The following is an 18640-nucleotide window of genomic DNA, read 5'->3' as shown; positions in this document are numbered from 1 at the left end:
ATTTGGAAATAAGCCAGAAAATGGAGAAACCTATATGAAGTTTGATGTTGCAAATGTAAATTTCTAGGGATTTGCCATTAGTCTTTTAGGGATTTAAAAAAATTAAAAGTGGAAACACTGAAGGAGACCTCGAGCACCCCCCCCCCCCCCAAAAAAAAAAAAACTTAATTATTCTGTGTTTTTTGCAATGTCTTAACTTTAATTATCCAATTATCGATTTCAAACAATGATATTCATCAGACATGTACAAGGGGGAAGGAAGGTGTCCAGTTGTCCATATTTGAAAAAATAATTGAGAATTATTGCAGCAGAAATATGGAGTTATTGCAGTAGAGTTCAAAGAAATAAAATTCGCTCCAATTCCTGGTCTTGTCTTTTTCTTTTTTTGTCTTTTTTTTAACATAGCAAGGATAGAAAGTCTCTAAACTCGCTGTATAAAAAAATGTAATCAGCGAGAAATAATTAGCTCTCCCCCCCCCCTTCTTGTGCACGTTCCTTATCGATATGGTCAAACCTTAATGACAAAAGACGCAATAATTAAAGGGAATGAATTAAAGGAACAACGCCAAGAAGCTAAGAGAAAAAAGACTTGATAAAGCTATGAAATCAGATGAATCTGACCCTGTAAAACCTAGCCAATCTGATAAACACTACAAGTAAAAAGAAAAAAGGAAGATACGACGTCTATCATCTTGTCATATCAACTGAAACTGATAAAAAAAGAAAGGGAGTTAAACTCGAATGTTAAAAAGACAGTGGTGATGAATTCACAGTAATTGTGTTAGTATTAGTGTAGATAAAACTTACAAAAAAGAATAGAATTCCGCAATACAAAATCAAAAACAAATTCGCAGTTGTTATTAAAAATCACTTTAGTAAACCTGCCAACTGCCAATAAAATACCAATATCAATGCAGTATATTTTTTTTGGGGGGGGAGGGGGGTGAATGATTCTGCAAACACAATATTGGCAATAAACACTTTCTTTCATTGGGAATTACGCCACCCTAGATTGTAGCAATGGCGGCTCTAGCCTCTCTTGTGCCCTTGACATAGTCTTCATTATCAGGATTGTAGTATTCTTTTTTACTCATACTGATTGGATCTGAAACTGGATCAGGCACGTACGCAGGAATTTATTTCGGGGGGGGGGCCAAAACCTTCGAAACAGTAGATACAAAGTAGCACTTTTTTTATAGTAACTAAATAAATGCAAAAAGCACGTATATCGGAAAATACAGATTAACTTTAATCAGTAGTATTGTAGCGGATGGGGGAAGGAGACTGAGGCCTCAAAAGTACGTTTTAGACTCAGGTTATGTTCATAGCGATTTAGAACCACTGATTAATCTATTATATCCCACTGAAAGGGAAATTTTAGGGTTAATAGTGCAATATAGGTTTTGTGGGGGTAGTTCTTCTATTGCAATAACTTCGATTTTAATGAAAAATGATAGTTTTCAAAATTGATCCATTAAAAGTTGTACTTTATCCTGAAAACGCCATAATATCAAGGATAATTCTATTTTACTGTGGAAAGCAAACTCTTTTTACAAATTAAAATAACAGTACAATCGCTAATTACTTCAAAGAGGGTAAAAAGTTAGACAGAAAATGGGTTAATAATTGGGCAGTGACTTGATCAGATAATTGCATGCTGTAAAATCCCCCAAAAAAAGCTTCATGCATGTATCTAGATCCTTAAAAAATGTCATACTTTTGCCAATAATCCCAAGAAACCATGGGGAAATTAAACATTTAATCCCCCCCTGCGTACCTGCCAGAACAGGATGGTAGGTTTTGTATCCTGAATCGTCAGGTATGTGGAAAAATCGAAATGGATAAACTTTTGGTGAATTATTAGGTCAAGATTATTATAGAAAGACAGTGTGGTATTAGATGTTAAATTAAAATACAAATTTGTATCGTATCATTGTGGATCATACCTGGAAAAAATAAACGTGGGGAGGATGTGGAGAACTCTCCCATTACAAAATCATGGAAGCCCCCCCCCCATCTCTCATCTGCCTCTCCAGAAAAGTGTGAGAGAACCATGAAAATGCAAGGAACTACTGCTACTACTAACAACTCACTGCAATACCAAACTGCCTTAGGCCAACACAGTTACGCATGCTCCTCCTCCATCCCAATCCATTCAAAGTTTTTGGAAATCTGCCATCCTTAAATTGTAATTTTTTCCTTGTGTTGTGTTGTTTTATATTCATGAGAGAAGGAGTCTTGGCAACACTAACTATTACTTCTGATTGGTTTGAGGTAATATCATTTTCTGAGCTTTTATTTTAGAATTCTGTATTGTATGTTTTAGAAAGCAATTCTTCTTTTCTTAATATCAGAGAGGCTTATGAAATATTCTACCCATGTAGACTTCGATTACGTTATCTTGCATAGCAAATACTTTTTAGTTCAATTTTTTTTAGATTCAGTAAATTTTTTTTTAAATAAAATTTTGATTAAATTTAAGGGTGAAGTTTCGAAAGTTTTAGACTCGGGATAAAAGAAAATCAATAGAAGCTATTAGTCTTTTGTGTGGACGCTTTCTCTCCATGGGCAAGAGGCCCCCGAAAGTGACAAAATTCTTGAAAATAATAGGATATTGTCAAAGGAGCGAAATGCGTAAGTAATAACTCCAGCCTGCTTGAATGTATAAATTGATATAATATGCTGCTCAGGATTCAACAGTAAACACAAATGAGCTGCTATTGACCCAATAGATAATATTCTTTAGGGAATTTCTAAGGAAGCGTTAAAGGTCCGTTCACGATGAGATTTTCCATAAAATTTTTATCCAATCATAAAATCCTACGAAGAACCTGATTGGCTCAAAATAGCGCTAACTAAATCTTGGTTTTAGTGAAATTTCATTGTAAATCTTTGAGTAATTTTTCAACTATGCGTTAAAAAGTAGTTTTTACTACTTAATTTTCTCAAATTTTGGGGCAAACCTGCCTTTTATGTTTAAGCTGCCTTAAAAAAAAGGGAAAAGTAGGACGTCATTTTGATAACCTTGCTGCTATTGGTGATCAGCGTACTATTTTTTCCTGTTTCAGTCGCACTTTGCCCGAAGTGTTGCAGAATCTCAAGGGAGAACGTGGGACAGTAGTCAAGCTGGCAACCCTGCTGTTATAGCTGGTGCTGAAAAGCAAGTAGTGAAAAACCAAACTTTATCAAGAGAAGCTAGGTCGAATCAGCGTCGGCTTCTAACTGCCTTTGGAGCGATCGCAACTGATAGTGATTTACTGAAATTTAATCAACTTAAGGTGAGTTTTTTTTTGCCCTTTTCTCTTATATGTTTGATAATGCAGAATAAACATTGCTCGAAACTCTGAATGAAAAATAGAAAAGGGAACTGAATTTCTTTCATTTCTAGTTTTCGGTCAATCTTGTACGGTCAACTCTATGTCTATTTGTTGAATTCTGTTCGTGACATGAAACGTTTTTGGGAGGTTTTCGGAGGGGGTTTACTTTAGCAGGGGAGACATGTTTTAGTTTATATGAGGCAATTTGGCTGTGGACTTCAATCTCTACTTTTGTGACATAAACTTCTCATAAGCCCTATTTGAAGACTGCTTTTCACGACCATTGTGTGCCGTCTGCGAACCTCTTTTGCGAAGAAGTCTTGAACTAAACCCTCTTGGAATGTCAGTGCTAAGAAGTGCCCCTTGGAAGTTCACATAAATTCAGAAAAAATATCGTTTTGGGGTGGGCTCTAAGCCCCCCTTCATCCCTCCTCTCCATTGCGTAGGTACCTAATCTGCACTACTTGTACTTGCTGCCGGATACTCGAAAAACTATTATTTTTCATTTGTATGAGAACATAGAAATTGAGTTTTTCTTACCTTGGATAGTATTCTAATGACGTCAAGTGTAGACTACTCCTGTTGGTTCCATGTGTTACACCTACTTGCTGGGTGGGGGATGAGTATCTTAGTTGACAAAAAGTTTATTCTCTCTATTGCAACTTTGGGGTATTTGTGTTTTAAATATCACATAGCAAAACTGATATTTGGTTTTGGCTTACACGTCAATTAGACAAATTAGTAAGTTACATGATATCTGAGCAGGTATCTAAGAATTTTGAAAGTATAGCACCCAAATTTTATCAATACGAACAAGATCAACAGGTTTTCTAGTTCAAAGCATAAAAGTGGTCATTTAAGTGGTCTCTGTAATCATCATGCCTGATATCCATTTTTGTATACCTTTTTAATATTCTTCGGACCTTCCTGGCATTCAGTCTCTTTCTGGCATTTGACCTGTAAACACCTATGTCGGGTAAATTTTTGAAACCCGTTTTGGAAGTTATTATAATACCAAATTCAGTCATTGACCAGTTCCGAGCTTTAAAATCCGGATTATTTGTTTCACTATTATGTCAAGGTCCATTAAATTCAGATGCCCTGAGTGCAGCTAGTGGAAGAAGTGCAGCGCAGTCGGTGTCAAAAGTGGTTGCATCTAAAGTGTGCAAGCATTTCTATTGAGGGGAGAAAACAAGGTTGTGAGTGGTTATGTTTTAACTCCCAGTCCCCCCGACGACCCTGAACCACCTTTAACACCACTTTCTCTGCCTCCTGGCTCTAAACTGCACTGTACACCCAAGTCCGTCACAAAATCAACAACCCCGAAATCAGTTTAAAAAATCAAGCTTCCCGAGTCCCCCCTTGTGTTGACTGTGTTCAATATATCAAACAGCTGGCTGGTCTCTGAGCTAAATACAATTCACAGTTAGAGAAGAATTTAGACCATGAGGCAGCCATGGAAGATTTGAGAAAGCAAGTTGACATTTTCTTTAGTGACCAAAAGAAGGGTAACGATATTCTCCATGAATGTGATCTGGAAATTAAAAAACATAGTGAAGATATCAACTTTCATCGCCTTCTTATGGAAGATAAACATTCAACTCTACAAAACAATCAAGTGACCTTAAAATCAAAAATCATCAAATTACAAGAAGACTGAAAAAACAACGAAGTGATTATTACACTACACTAGGGGAGCAATTTATCAAAGTTCAGTAACTCCAGTACTAACTGCAAAAGATTCCAAGAGAGCACACAAATACCTACTTGTAGTATGACTACTTATGACGTTCTGGAGTTCGTCTCAAGAACGTCATAAAAAATGAGAACGTCTCAAATTAAAAAACATACTGAAGATATCAACTCCCATCGCCTTCTTATGGAAGATAAACATTCAAAAGTTCAGTAACTCCAGTACTAACTGCAAAAGATTCCAAGAGAGCACACAAATACCTACTTGTAGTATGACTACTTATGACGTTCTTGAGTTCGTCAATGGTTTAGTGACTTCCGATTTGTTGCATAAATTATCAGGTGATAATAAACCAAATGAAAGGAATAGCAAGGTTACGGAGGATTCATTACCAGACTATGATATTGTTACTTTCTTACGTTGATTACTAATGTTGATTACTTTCGGAAAAATTACACAAGAGAAGGATAAAAGGAAAGAAATGTAAAAATAAGCAGAAAGGAAAATGTGATCTGTAATCATTTTAATAGTGGTTTCTGCAAGTTTCGTAAACAATACAAGTTTCTTCATATTTGTTGTCATTTTATTTCGGGAATCTGTGTGTCTGATAAGTGTATTTTTGATCATGTTGACCTGTGTTCTGTTTTATCTTGTATTGATAAGTCGTGTAATTTTGCTCATGCATCACCAGGGGGCGGAGGGTGGGTTTAAAACCTAATCTTTTTTAGGGCAGTGCCGAAAGCATTCGCGACCCCCTCCTCCCCTGGGCCTTCCTCCAGTCGACATCATGTCTTATCCCCCTGCATACCCGATGCAGAGCAGCATACCCCAGGAAACCTGGGGTTACATCCAAGAATTTGATTACTGGTTCTGGCCTTCATTTGCTACTTGCCGAAATAAACCTCTCCCCTCTCAGACACCCTCCACCCTACTTCCCTTTCCCAGCATCTTCTTGCCTTACCATCCCTCCCTATAACACTTCCAATTTGACTTCCCGTATCACCAGGAAACCTTTCTCCTATCCCTTACACTTTATTCCCCGTGGGTACCCTACCAATGTGACCCTGATTTGAGAGTTCCTGTGTGTGAAAATTGTCCTGTAATAAATATTCCGCCCCAAAAATTATCTGCACCATCCCACAGCCCAAATTCAAAACCCACCCCAAAAATTACTGAAACTCAACGACAGTTACGTTTCTCCAGTTGCTTTAAATTTCCAAAAAAATTTTATCACTAACGCCAAAAGCCTTAACTTTATTAAACTTACTGACCTTAAGGTGCTATCCGAATTAAATCAAATTACCGTTATAGCTGTTACAGAGGTACAGTCTCATGACCAAAGGTCACTCCGTTTGTCAAATTATTCAGAGTTTATTAAGCTCCGTCTTTTGGATCACCCACTTGAAAAAAAGGCGGTGGTGTCATGTTTTTTTACTAAATACAATCTTTTCCCAAAAATTATTCCTGTTCCAAATTTATCGGAGTACGATGAAATCCTTTGGCTAAGTATTAAACATAAAGTACTCCCCCGTCCCTATGATATCATTGCAATAGCTGTCTTTTATTACTCGCCAAACCAAACATTGATGCAAAACGCAAATTTTTACAATTGAATACCAGAGCTGATTTTGTTATTTCTAAGTACCCTAATGCCGGACTTTTTTTAGTTGGTGACGCCATTGAACTTCAATTTGCATTCAATTAGCGCCTCTCTAAAAGTTAAGCAAATAGCTAAAATACCAACAACCAGAGGAAATACCTTTTTAGATTTCATTCTAACTAATCTGAATAATTTTACAGTCCCCCCCCCCAAGCTCTGCCTCCATTGGGTGGGAGCTATCATTTTCCCCTCCTACTGTCCCCCTCTTAATTTTAAGCATACATTCTCAGTAGCTTGTGGCTCATTCCGCCCCCTTCAAAATGCTGGCTTTTTTCTTTTGGAACGTGGCTGAGTACTGAGGATTGGTTTTATATTTATAATTTGCATGATCTTGATGAAAAAATCACTACTTCTCACAAAAAGCTAAACGATAAATATCTAATTTCTTTCCCGGAAAAAAAATTAAAAAGTGTTCAAGTGACAAACCATTTATTAATCAACCCATAAAAGCGCTAATTAGAAAAAAAAATCTTTTCAGAAATGGTAAACTGGATTAAGCTAATAAACCAAGAATAGCAATTAAAAAGGAAATACGTAAATCTGCGTGATCATACTACAAGAACAAGGTCAAAGAATTGTTCACCAATACACCAAACATTGGTATTCCGAGGCACAAAAAAGTTGTGTGGTAGGAGTCTAGACCAGCTTGATTTCAACCTACCTGAATCCCCAGAAGTTACTACTTCTGGGGATCTTAACAAGTTGCTTGCTTCTATCGTCCAGAGCCTTCCTTCATTGTCTTATCATTTACCCACTGATATTCTCTCACCTGCTTTCCCCTCCATATCTCCGTCTCAGATCGAAAGAATAATTGGGAAACTACGAAAAACAAGTGGTCTACCCTTTATATATCCCGTTTCCTCTTATTAGCGCTCTCAGTGACTTTCTCTCAGCGCCCTTGTCTGTTATTTTCAATAAGATTGCAGAGTGTGGCCAATAATCGCAAATTTGTAAACATGGTTTCATAGCCCCCTTGAAAAAGAAAGACGGAAAACCTAGTTTAACTATATGAAGGATTCCTTGCGGACTGGCTAAAGGAGAAAATCCTACTTTTTACTGTCCTGAAACAATTCGCGAACATCAAATCCGCATCTACTTCCCATTACCTTGTTTTTCTTATTGACTCAATAGGAAAAAGTCTCGAAAAACCTAACTACTGGCTAAATTGAATTCCCGTTGACCTTCAAAAAGCATTTGACCTTGTTAACCACAATATTTTGGTTGAGAAACTTGTAACTAATTTCAATATTGATCCTTTCCCGGTCAAATTGGCCACCTCCTTTTTTACCGAATAGATCACAGGTAGTCAAATATCAGAATCATTATTCTAGTCCTCTCCCTGTCCACAATGGAGTACCCCAAAGTTCTCTGCTAGGTCCCCTCCTTTTTTATGTTATGTTGCTAAGGAATTTCCCGACAATGGAAATTTGTGGATGACCTAACGGTTGTTGAAACCTGCTACCGAAACTTAGTGATCAACCCTATGAGTATCCTCAATTATATCGCAGATGACGCTGCGGTCTTGGACATGAGAGTAAACCCCTCTAAATCCGTGATAATGCCAATATGTTTCCTTAAGACATCACCCCTTTTCCTCAACCATATCCCCCCAGATATTTCTGTGTCTTCCATTAAATTACTTGGGGTTACAATTTACTCTAATTTAGAGTGGGATATCCACGTTAAAGATATTGTCCATAAAGTTAATGCGTCCATGTCGCTTCCTAAGCTCTTGAATAAATGTAACGTCCCCTATCCCATTCTATAAGGATCTATACTTCCTTTGTCAGCCCGCATCTTGAATAAGCTTGTCCAGTTTGGCATCCTGGCGACGAGCCAGAAAAAAAAAATCAAATCTATTCGAAAAAGAACCCTGAGAATAATTTTTAAAGAAGCTACTCGGTCCTTCTAGAAAATGCCAAGCACAGGAGAGGAACGTTGTGCCTCCGCTTTGCAAAAAAAAAAAGAAAATGCAATAATAAACCTTCGCACGTAAAACCCCATCCTGTCATCACCTGCTACGTACTGTTTCTGAACCCGTTCCTATCTCGTCTTCAATTCCAGCTATGAAAAAACCTTTCTCCCCTTCATTACTAATAAAATAAATCGCTAGTTTTTTTTTCTTCTTTTTTTTTTCGTACTGGTGATACCCAAGCTTATGTTCTTTTTATTTCTTTTATTCCTTCCCCTTTGCTTATATGTTCTCTTTTAAACCTTTTCAACGCTAATTTTATCTCACTCTTTTGGTTTTGTTTTAGTTTTGAATTTTTTTAACTTTCTGACATTTTGCTTTTTTTACTAAATAATGGCTTTCTCTTTCTGATTTTGTCATTTTTGACGTTCTTTAGCCAGTTTTCTAGTTGTTCTGCTTTTTTATGATTTTTTATTATTATTATTTTTATGGTTTTATGACTCCGAAATGCAAATTCGGTCCTTCGGGGCTTGTGATAGTCATTTTTTGAAATTAAATCTCTTATCTTATCTCCTTGGCTTCTTTAATAAACTTGAATGCCATTTTTGTCGCAAGTAAGTTTTTTTGGTAATTGTCAGGCTGCATCGACACAAAAGTTCAAACATATTCGTGATTGCGCACATAGTTATACCTGAAATTGGATATTTTTTCGTCATAGTGATTAAGATCGCTTTACTTGAAGTTATGATTAGAACAGTATATTACATTATTCAATCTTTTGCATAATTCTCGTAGTAAATCTCGAACTTATTTGCTACACTAAGTCCTATTTGAGGAGCTTCCGTTTAGTTTTAGGTAGTCCAGGACTAAAGTACTTTATGAGGAAGGGGGTTATACACTCCCCTTTTTGCAGTTATGCTTGGATTTACAGGGAATATTTCGTTATCATAATATGCTAATTGGCCCCCCTTTATATTGACATTCCGGGGAATCTTTTGATGAAAACTCTTCTTGCAGACTTTAATATTTCGTTTCAATTAGATATACTTTTCGTCTATTGACGGCGGTCGTCTGCGGCGGTGATTTCTGCTGAAGTTGTCTTCGACCAGAACTTAATCTGAGTTCTGAGTTCTATAAGAAGCGATCCAGGTTAAAACAGTCTTCCAGATTTTATTTCGTAGTGCGTCGATGTTGCATGTTTGCCTTATCCGCTGTCTTCTCTAAAACTCTGACTCTGGAGACTATGTGGGAAAGGCTTTTGGGTGAGAATAGGGCTAGATTTAAGGCTTTGACGCTCCTAGCCCCCAGGGTTTTGGCCGCTCTGTTTTCGCAAGATTTTCTAGGAAATCCCAGAAAATTCTGTGATACTGGTAGCACTGAACAGAACGCAAGAGGTGATACCGAACTCTCAACTTCCATTTTTGGGAGACATCTGACAGTTTTTAAGTGGCCACAGAATTCTTGTGCTGTTTTAAAATCACTCAGTGATACTTATTCTTTATTGTGCCCCTAGACCCGAGTTTATTGGGCCTATTGGTAAACCCAGGCTAGGGGAGAGTGTTATCTACAAGCTGTCTTTTCTAAAGATGTCACTTCTAAAGTACTACAATTATCCTCGTCTCTTAAATTGAACAAATTTTTTTGGAAATAAAATTAATTCAGGTTAGACTGCGTTGTGTGTGTGTGTGTGTGTTTTTTTTTTTTTTTTTTTTTTTTTTTTTTTTTTTTTTTTTTTTTTTTTTTTTTTTTTTTTTTTTTTTTTTTTGATTTATGGATGTTTGGGTTATTTCAGTATTTTGTCTCTAAAGCTTCCGTAACTATTCTAGATTTAAAACTTTATGCGCCGTTAATTCCTACTGTTTGGATAAGATGCTAACTGTGTACAACCGTCTTCTTATTTTGTTGATACGCCCTTCGATTTGAGCGAAGCTTGTTTCCTCTATTTGTTTTCTAGCCTAAAATATTTCTTGAGTGATTGATAGTTTCAGTGTCTGTAAATGGGGGAAAGGAGATCCAAAGGGTCCTCCAGGAAATTTGAAGAAGATTTGTCAACTCTGCACTTTTTGAACTCCCTGTGGAAACATCCTTTATCATTGAATTTATTTTTAAATCTTTAAGAAACAAAATCAACTTTAGAAATGCTTTTGTCTTTAATTATATTTGACACAAGATATTTGACTTGAGTTTATAACAATACTGCTTCTCAAAAACTCCACCTTAAATGGAAAATACTGGAATAATATTCTATGTATTTTTGAGAGGCCCTTCTGCAAGTTTCTTCTCTAAAAAAGTATTTTTTGTATTTTTGTTCAATTTTTAAGAAACGATCCAATCTGAAAGCACTTTCTATCTTGTTTTCTGCGCAGGGTTCTAACTTTATTGCTTTCTTTTCAAAAAATCTGGCTAAAAGGAGAATTTTTTAGTATACTATCGGATATCGGTGATAGACCCATATATGACTTACTTTTCTTAAAGACGTTATTTTTTTTTTTTAAGTTCTGTAAACTTTAGTCTTCATTAACCTGTTTCCGGCGAAGCTCCTTTCGCCACCTTAGAGCCAATGATCAATTAATATGTCCCTTGACATGGTGGGGCCTTTATCAATCTAACTGGGTGATTGGTATTTATGTTGACATAATTCAACCGATTTGACCAGAAAAAGACAAATGAAGACATAGATTCAGAAACGACTCCGATTTGGAAAGTATGCCAAATCTTAATTTGCGTAAAAAATTTTATTTTGTGTTCAAACATTATTCTCTTCTTCTGAAAGACTCTGGCTGAAATGAAGATATGTGGGATAAGCTATAGAGTTAAGAGGAGGGTGCAATGTGCAACCTTATTTTCCATATTATGTAATGTACTGGTATACGTTTCTAATAACATGCTTTCTTTTTAGTTCCGTAAAAAAAGACTTAAATTTGGAAAGTCGTCTATCCACGATTGGGGTTTATTTGCAATGGAGCCGATTGCTGCAGATGAAATGGTGATTGAATATGTGGGTCAACGAGTGCGACCCTTAATGGCCGATCTTCGGGAGCAGCACTATGAAGAAACGGGCATCGGGTCGAGTTATCTCTTTAGGATTGATCTTGAATCTATTATTGATGCAACAAAGTGTGGCAATTTGGCTAGGTTTATCAATCATAGTTGTAATGTAAGTTTTCAATTCATTTTATATGTTTGTCTTTTAATTGAACTTTTGATAATTTGTTTTATAGTTTAAATCATATTGTTTACGAAGAACTATTTTTTCTGTCTGTATTACCGTAACCACTTTGACCTTTTTCGTCATAGAAGATGAGATTTCAGCCCTTGTGTTTATGTTATAGCGATTTTATTTCGGAAAGATATTGGAACCGAACTTATATATATATATATATATATATATATATATATATATATATATATATATATATATATATATATATATACTAGCTGTTGGGGTGGCGCTTCGCGCCACCCCAACACCTAGTTGGTGGGGGCGCTTCGCGCCCCCCCCAAGCCCCCCCGCGCGCGTAAGTCGTTACGCGCCATAATAGTTACGCGCCATTGTAGTTGTGTCCCTGTGTCCCACCTGTGAATATAGATATATATATATATATATATATATATATATATATATATATATATATATATATATAGTTTTAACTACGTAAAACTTGCGAATATACAACATTCTTTGCTGTCCCATTGTCTTTGCATATAAATAGATTGTCAGGTTTACCGACTCTTGAACATGCAACATATAATGGTCCATGGGAAAACAATCTGTATTCAGATCTATACCTCATGATTCTAATGATTGCCCTTGAGCTTTGTTGATGGTGATTGCTAATCGACCATTCCCTGTCCCGGTCGTCATTTATATCCCCCTGTTTCCCCCGGTGTCCCCGTTGTAGTTGTGTCCCTGTGTCCCGGTCGTCATTTATATTCCCTGTGTCCCGGTCGTCATTTGTATCCCGGTGTCCCGGTCTGTATATACATTCGTTTTTTAGTTTTGTTTTTCTCCTTTATTTTTTTCCTTTTTTTTTCTTTTTTAGTTTATTTAGATTTTTAGATTTTTTAGTTTTTTTATTAGTTTTTAGTTTTTTTTTCTTTTTAGTTTTTTTGTAGTTTTTACCTTCTTTTTAGTTTTGTTAGTTTTTTTTTTTACTTATGTCCTGGTCGTCATTTATACTCCCTGTGTCCCGGTGCTTTGTTGATTGCTAATCGAACATTCCTTTTGTCCTGGTCGCTTTCTCTTTGAGTGTCGTCATTTATTTTTTTCTTTTTTAGTTCTTTTAGTTTTTACCTTTTTTAGTTTTTTTTAGTTTTTTAGATGAAAATTTTTTTTAGTTTTTTCCTTTTTTTCTTTTTAGTTTTTTATTGGTTTTTACCTTTATTTTAGCTTATTTTTCAGTTTTTTCCTTTTTTTTAGTTTTTTTTTATTTTTTATTTTTTTTAGTTTTTTACCTTTTTTTAGTTTTTTTAGTTTTTTAGCTGTTTTACTTTTTTTATTAGTTTTTAGTTTTTTTTTGTAGTTTTTGCCTTTTTTTAGTTTTTTCAGTTTTTTTTTTAGTTTTTTATTGGTTTTTATCTTTATTTTAGCTTATTTTTCAGTTTTTTCCTTTTTTTTTTAGTTTTTTTTAGTTTTTAGTTTTTTTTAGTTTTTTACTTTTTTTTAGTTTTTTTAGTTTTTTTAGTTTTTTAGCTTTTTTATTTTTTTTTATTAGTTTTTAGTTTTTTTTGTAGTTTTTGCCTTTTTTTAGTTTTTTTAGTTTTTTAGCTTTTTTATTAGTTTTTAGTTTTTTTTGTAGTTTTTGCCTTTTTTTAGTTTTTTTCTTTTTAATTTTTTTTGTAGTTTTTACCTTCTTTTTAGTTTTGTTAGTTTTTTTTTTTACTTATGTCCTGGTCGTCATTTATACTCCCTGTGTCCCGGTGCTTTGTTGATTGCTAATCGAACATTCCTTTTGTCCTGGTCGCTTTCTCTTTGAGTGTCGTCATTTATTTTTTTCTTTTTTAGTTCTTTTAGTTTTTACCTTTTTTAGTTTTTTTTAGTTTTTTAGATGAAAATTTTTTTTAGTTTTTTCCTTTTTTTCTTTTTAGTTTTTTATTGGTTTTTACCTTTATTTTAGCTTATTTTTCAGTTTTTTCCTTTTTTTTAGTTTTTTTTATTTTTTATTTTTTTTAGTTTTTTACCTTTTTTTAGTTTTTTTAGTTTTTTTAGTTTTTTAGCTTTTTTACTTTTTTTATTAGTTTTTAGTTTTTTTTGTAGTTTTTGCCTTTTTTTAGTTTTTTCAGTTTTTTTTTTATTTTTTTATTGGTTTTTACCTTTATTTTAGCTTATTTTTCAGTTTTTTCCTTTTTTTTAGTTTTTTTTAGTTTTTAGTTTTTTTAGTTTTTTACCTTTTTTTAGTTTTTTTAGTTTTTTAGCTTTTTTATTTTTTTATTAGTTTTTAGTTTTTTTTGTAGTTTTTGCCTTTTTTTAGTTTTTTTAGTTTTTTAGCTTTTTTATTAGTTTTTAGTTTTTTTTGTAGTTTTTGCCTTTTTTTAGTTTTTTTAGTTTTTTAGCTTTTTTTATTTTTTTTTATTAGTTTTTAGTTTTTTTTGTAGTTTTTGCCTTTTTTTAGTTTTTTCAGTTTTGACGTCACCTGATCCAGTTTTTTCAGGTGACGTCACCTGATCCACCCACAGATCCACACACAGACAACTTATTTTTATATATATAGATATATATATATATATATATATATATATATATATATATATATATATATACATATATATTAAGTGTGGTTCCAATATCTTTCCGAAATGGAAATTGGGGGGAGTTAGGTGGGGGTAACCTAAAATCTTGGAAAACACTTAGAGTGGGGGGATCGGGATGAAACTTGGTGGGGAAAATAATCAGAAATCCTAGATACGGGATTGACATAATCGGAACGGGTCTGCTCTATTTAGGGGAGTTGGGGGGGATTAATTCTGAAAAATTAGAAAAAATGACGTATTTTTAACTTACGAAGGAGTGATCAGATCTTCATCAAACTTCGTATTTAGAAGGACCTCGTAACTTGGATCACTTATTTTAAATCCCAATTGGATCCAGTGTCATTGGGGGGGGGGGGCAGTTGGGAGGCACCGGAAATCTTAGAAAATACTTAAAGCGGAGGGATCAGGATGAAACTGGGTGGGAAGAATAAAAACAAGTCCAAGATCCGTGACTGACATAACCGAACCGGATTCGCTTCTTTGTTGGAGTTGGGGGGGGGGGGGGTAATTTGGAAAAATTAGAAAAAATGAGGCATTTGTAACTTACGAATGGGTGATCAGATCCTAATGAAATTTTATATTTAGAAGCATCTTTTGCTTTAGAGCTCTAATTTTAAATTCCGACCAGATCCCCTGACATTGGGGGCGGGGAGTTGGAGGGGGAAACCGGAATTTTTGTAAAACTTTAAAATTGGGGTATCATTATCTTACGAATAGGTGATCGGATATTAATGAAACTTGACGTATAGAAGGATCTTATGTCTCAGATGCTCCATTTTTGACTCGAATTTGGATTCGGGGAAATAGGGGGCTGGAGGGGGGAAACAGAAATCTAGGAAAACGCTAATAGTGGAGAGATCGGGATGGAACATGATGGGAAGAATAAGCACAAGTTCTAGAGACGTGACTGACATAATTGGAAGGGATCCGTTCTCTTTGGAGGAGCTGGGGGTTGTTAATTTGGAAAAATTAGAAAAATTGAGGTATTTTTAACTTAAGAACGGGTGACCAGATCTTAATGAAATTTGATATTTAGAAGGAACCCATATCTCGGAGCTCTTTTTTCAAATGCCGACCAGATGTGTCGACATTGGGGGGAGTTGGAGGGGGAAATAGGAAATCTTGGAAAACGCTTAGAGTGGAGGAATCGGGATGAAACTTGGTGGGTGGAATAAGCAAATGTCGTAGAAACGTGATTAACGTAACTGTACTGGATTCGCTCTCTTTGGGGGAGTTAGGGGTGGGGTATGGCGAGTTTGGTGCTTCTGGACATGCTAGGACGATGAAAATTGGTAGGCGTGTCAGGAGCTGCACAAATTGACTAGATAAAGTCATTTTCCCAGATTCGAATATCTGGGGGGCTGAAGGGAGAGGAAAAAATTTGAAAAAATGAGGTATTTATAACTTACGAGTGGGTGATCGGATCTTAATGAATTTTGATATTTAGAAGGACCTTGTGACTCACAGCTCTTATTTTAAATCCCGACCGGCATAAAGCCTCTGATTTTCCTTTTAAACCAATCTATTGATTCTTAGAATTTTGCTAGAGCTCATACCGTATGGGCTCTTGGTTCTTCCGGCCTCGTCACAACTGCTATGTGAGCTCTTAGCTCTTGTTTATTTATCCTTGCATCATCAGCAACTAAACGGCTATTGCAATCACAAGGGTAATTAATGTTTAAAAAGACGAGCTACCGCAAATTAGGGTGGGGCCACCCCTTCCTTCCTCTAAATTTTTAAAAGGCTCGAGTTTCATTTGAGATTTTTTCGAAATCGTATGTATTTTCTACATCGTTGTTTCATTTGTCAAAACATCAACAAAACCTAAGTAAAATCCTGATGATAATCGAGATTATAGGAAAAAAAATTACCAGAATAATTACTGATTTGACGTTTAATTAAACTTTACTGCTATGAAAGGACGCTTTGTTTTATAAAAAAAAAAATCGCTTTGATTTTATTTTTGCAAAGAATGATCGGTTATTTTAAGTAATCTGTTGAGTTTTTTGAAGCAGTGTTTTGGGTTGACGAAATTGTAAATGAATGAGCAATTCATTTTCTAAATATTTGACTAATGGAGCTAGATAAATTTTGGAAAATATAATAATATTAATTCTTGGAGTCGCAGCCTTTTTTTTTTAAATTTATATATTAAGAACTTTAAAACATATCATTTGCAAAGTGCAAATGAAGCTCTGGCTTTTAGAAGGGTTAATGAGGCGGTAGCCTCATTATTTGTTTAAGCTCTTATTTGCAGTAATTCTAGTTTAGGCTTAGTTGGATTTTTCAGTTTGATTTCTGTTCGTTTTGGGTTTCATTAATTCATTAATAGTAATTTCTGTTTGTTTTGAAGTTTGAATTATTAAATTACTTCGTTTCCTGTTGTTTTAAGTTTTAATATGGGTTTTTTACTTTTCTTTGAAAAACTTTTTATAATTAATTTATAAAATCGTACATTTTTGGAATGTACTACAATAAGCTGAAGTAGGTTTTCTAAATACTAAAAAAAAGGTATTTAAGGGTTAAAATGAATGGTTTTGTATCCTTTTTCATATAGAGTATCTTTTTTACTATGAAGTGAAGACACAATCACTTGCTTTGGTCCTTAAGTCTCTAAAATAAAAATTGAAAAATGAAGAAAAATAGAATTTGTCAGATTAGTATGTGGAAATGTATCAGCATTAACACACCTGTATATATGGGCAGGATCCCTCCTACGATTGGATAGATCCCCTTATCGCCTCTCATTGTTGATTCTGTTTGTACTTATGGACATTGATGTTCCCGTTGGTTTCTTCCTACATCTGTTATGGTCTATAAGGAATTCAGTATTCATCTTATGCACATTTTGATTTGTCTTTTTTTTTAGCCTAATTGTTACGCCCGTATTATTACAATTGACAACCAAAAGAAGATTGTGATATATTCTAAACAGCAGATTGCAGTTAATGAAGAAATAACGTATGATTATAAGTTTCCTTATGAAGAAAATAAGATTAGATGTCTCTGTGGTGCACCTAATTGTCGTGGTACTTTAAATTAGGCCAGTTTAAATTGTTTCTCTAATTTTTTAGCTATGCTGATCTTTTTTATTTGAAAAATGTCAAGAGTAATAAAATTCATTTTTGTACTTCTTTTATATATGTTTTTATTTAGTGAATATTTTAAAGTAGCGTTAGCTGTTTGAAGGACCAACATGCTTTAATATGCGCCATCGCTAACTATTGCGATCTTCATAAATAAATTGTTGTTATTTTTTCTGTCTAAATATGCACAACAAATTTAAAAAAAGTATTTAAAAAGCAGAAAAGAATTGAAAAATTTAGTATATGATTAAAAAAGAATCTCAGCTGTCGATTGATAGCAAATTTATCCTCTTGCGTTGTAACCGCATTGAACCGCAGGATGTAAAAAACCGCATTGAACCGCAGGATGTAAAAACCGCATTGAAACCGCAGGATGTAAAAAACCGCATTGAACCGCAGGATGTAAAAAACCGCATTGAAACCGCAGGATGTAAAAAACCGCATTGAAACCGCAGGATGTAAAAAACCGCAGGATGTAAAAAACCGCATTGAACCGCAGGATGTAAAAAACCGCATTGAAACCGCAGGATGTAAAAAACCGCATTGAACCGCAGGATGTAAAAAACCGCATTGAAACCGCAGGATGTAAAAAACCGCATTGAACCGCAGGATGTAAAAATCCGCATTGAAACCGCAGGATGTAAAAAACCGCATTGAACCGCAGGATGTAAAAAACCGCATTGAAACCGCAGGATGTAAAAAACCGCATTGAACCGCAGGATGTAAAAAACCGCATTGAAACCGCAGGATGTAAAAAACCGCATTGAACCGCAGGATGTAAAAAACCGCATTGAACCGCAGGATGTAAAAAACCGCATTGAAACCGCAGGATGTAAAAAAACCGCATTGAAACCGCAGGATGTAAAAAACCGCATTGAAACCGCAGGATGTAAAAAACCGCATTGAACCGCAGGATGTAAAAAACCGCATTGAAACCGCAGGATGTAAAAAACCGCATTGAACCGCAGGATGTAAAAAACCGCATTGAAACCACAGGATGTAAAAAACCGCATTGAAACCGCAGGATGTAAAAAACCGCATTGAACCGCAGGATGTAAAAAACCGCATTGAACCGCAGGATGTAAAAACCCGCATTGAAACCGCAGGATGTAAAAAACCGCATTGAAACCGCAGGATGTAAAAAACCGCATTGAAACCGCAGGATGTAAAAAACCGCATTGAACCGCAGGATGTAAAAAACCGCATTGAAACCGCAGGATG

General features: G+C 35.0%; 1 protein-coding gene across 4 annotated transcripts in view; it reads left to right on the top strand.

The window, feature by feature from the left end:
* Positions 1–17467, top strand: part of LOC136028046 (histone-lysine N-methyltransferase SETD1-like) — an 80872-nt gene extending 63405 nt beyond the window's left edge. For all 4 annotated transcript variants that reach the window (XM_065705640.1, XM_065705638.1, XM_065705639.1 and 1 more), the window contains exons 16-18: positions 3069–3278; positions 11482–11739; positions 17203–17467. In XM_065705640.1, the coding sequence (XP_065561712.1) occupies positions 3069–3278; positions 11482–11739; positions 17203–17376 (642 nt within the window). In that variant the 3' untranslated portion in view covers positions 17377–17467. The remainder of the gene's footprint in view (positions 1–3068; positions 3279–11481; positions 11740–17202) is intronic.
* Positions 17468–18640: the final 1173 nt, after the last annotated feature.

Source organism: Artemia franciscana, chromosome 6 (assembly GCF_032884065.1).
Source record: "Artemia franciscana chromosome 6, ASM3288406v1, whole genome shotgun sequence".
Classification (NCBI taxonomy): Eukaryota; Metazoa; Arthropoda; class Branchiopoda; order Anostraca; family Artemiidae; genus Artemia; species Artemia franciscana.
The sequence above is the reverse complement of the archived record's forward strand: the minus strand, read 5'-3'. Positions and strand labels throughout refer to the sequence as shown.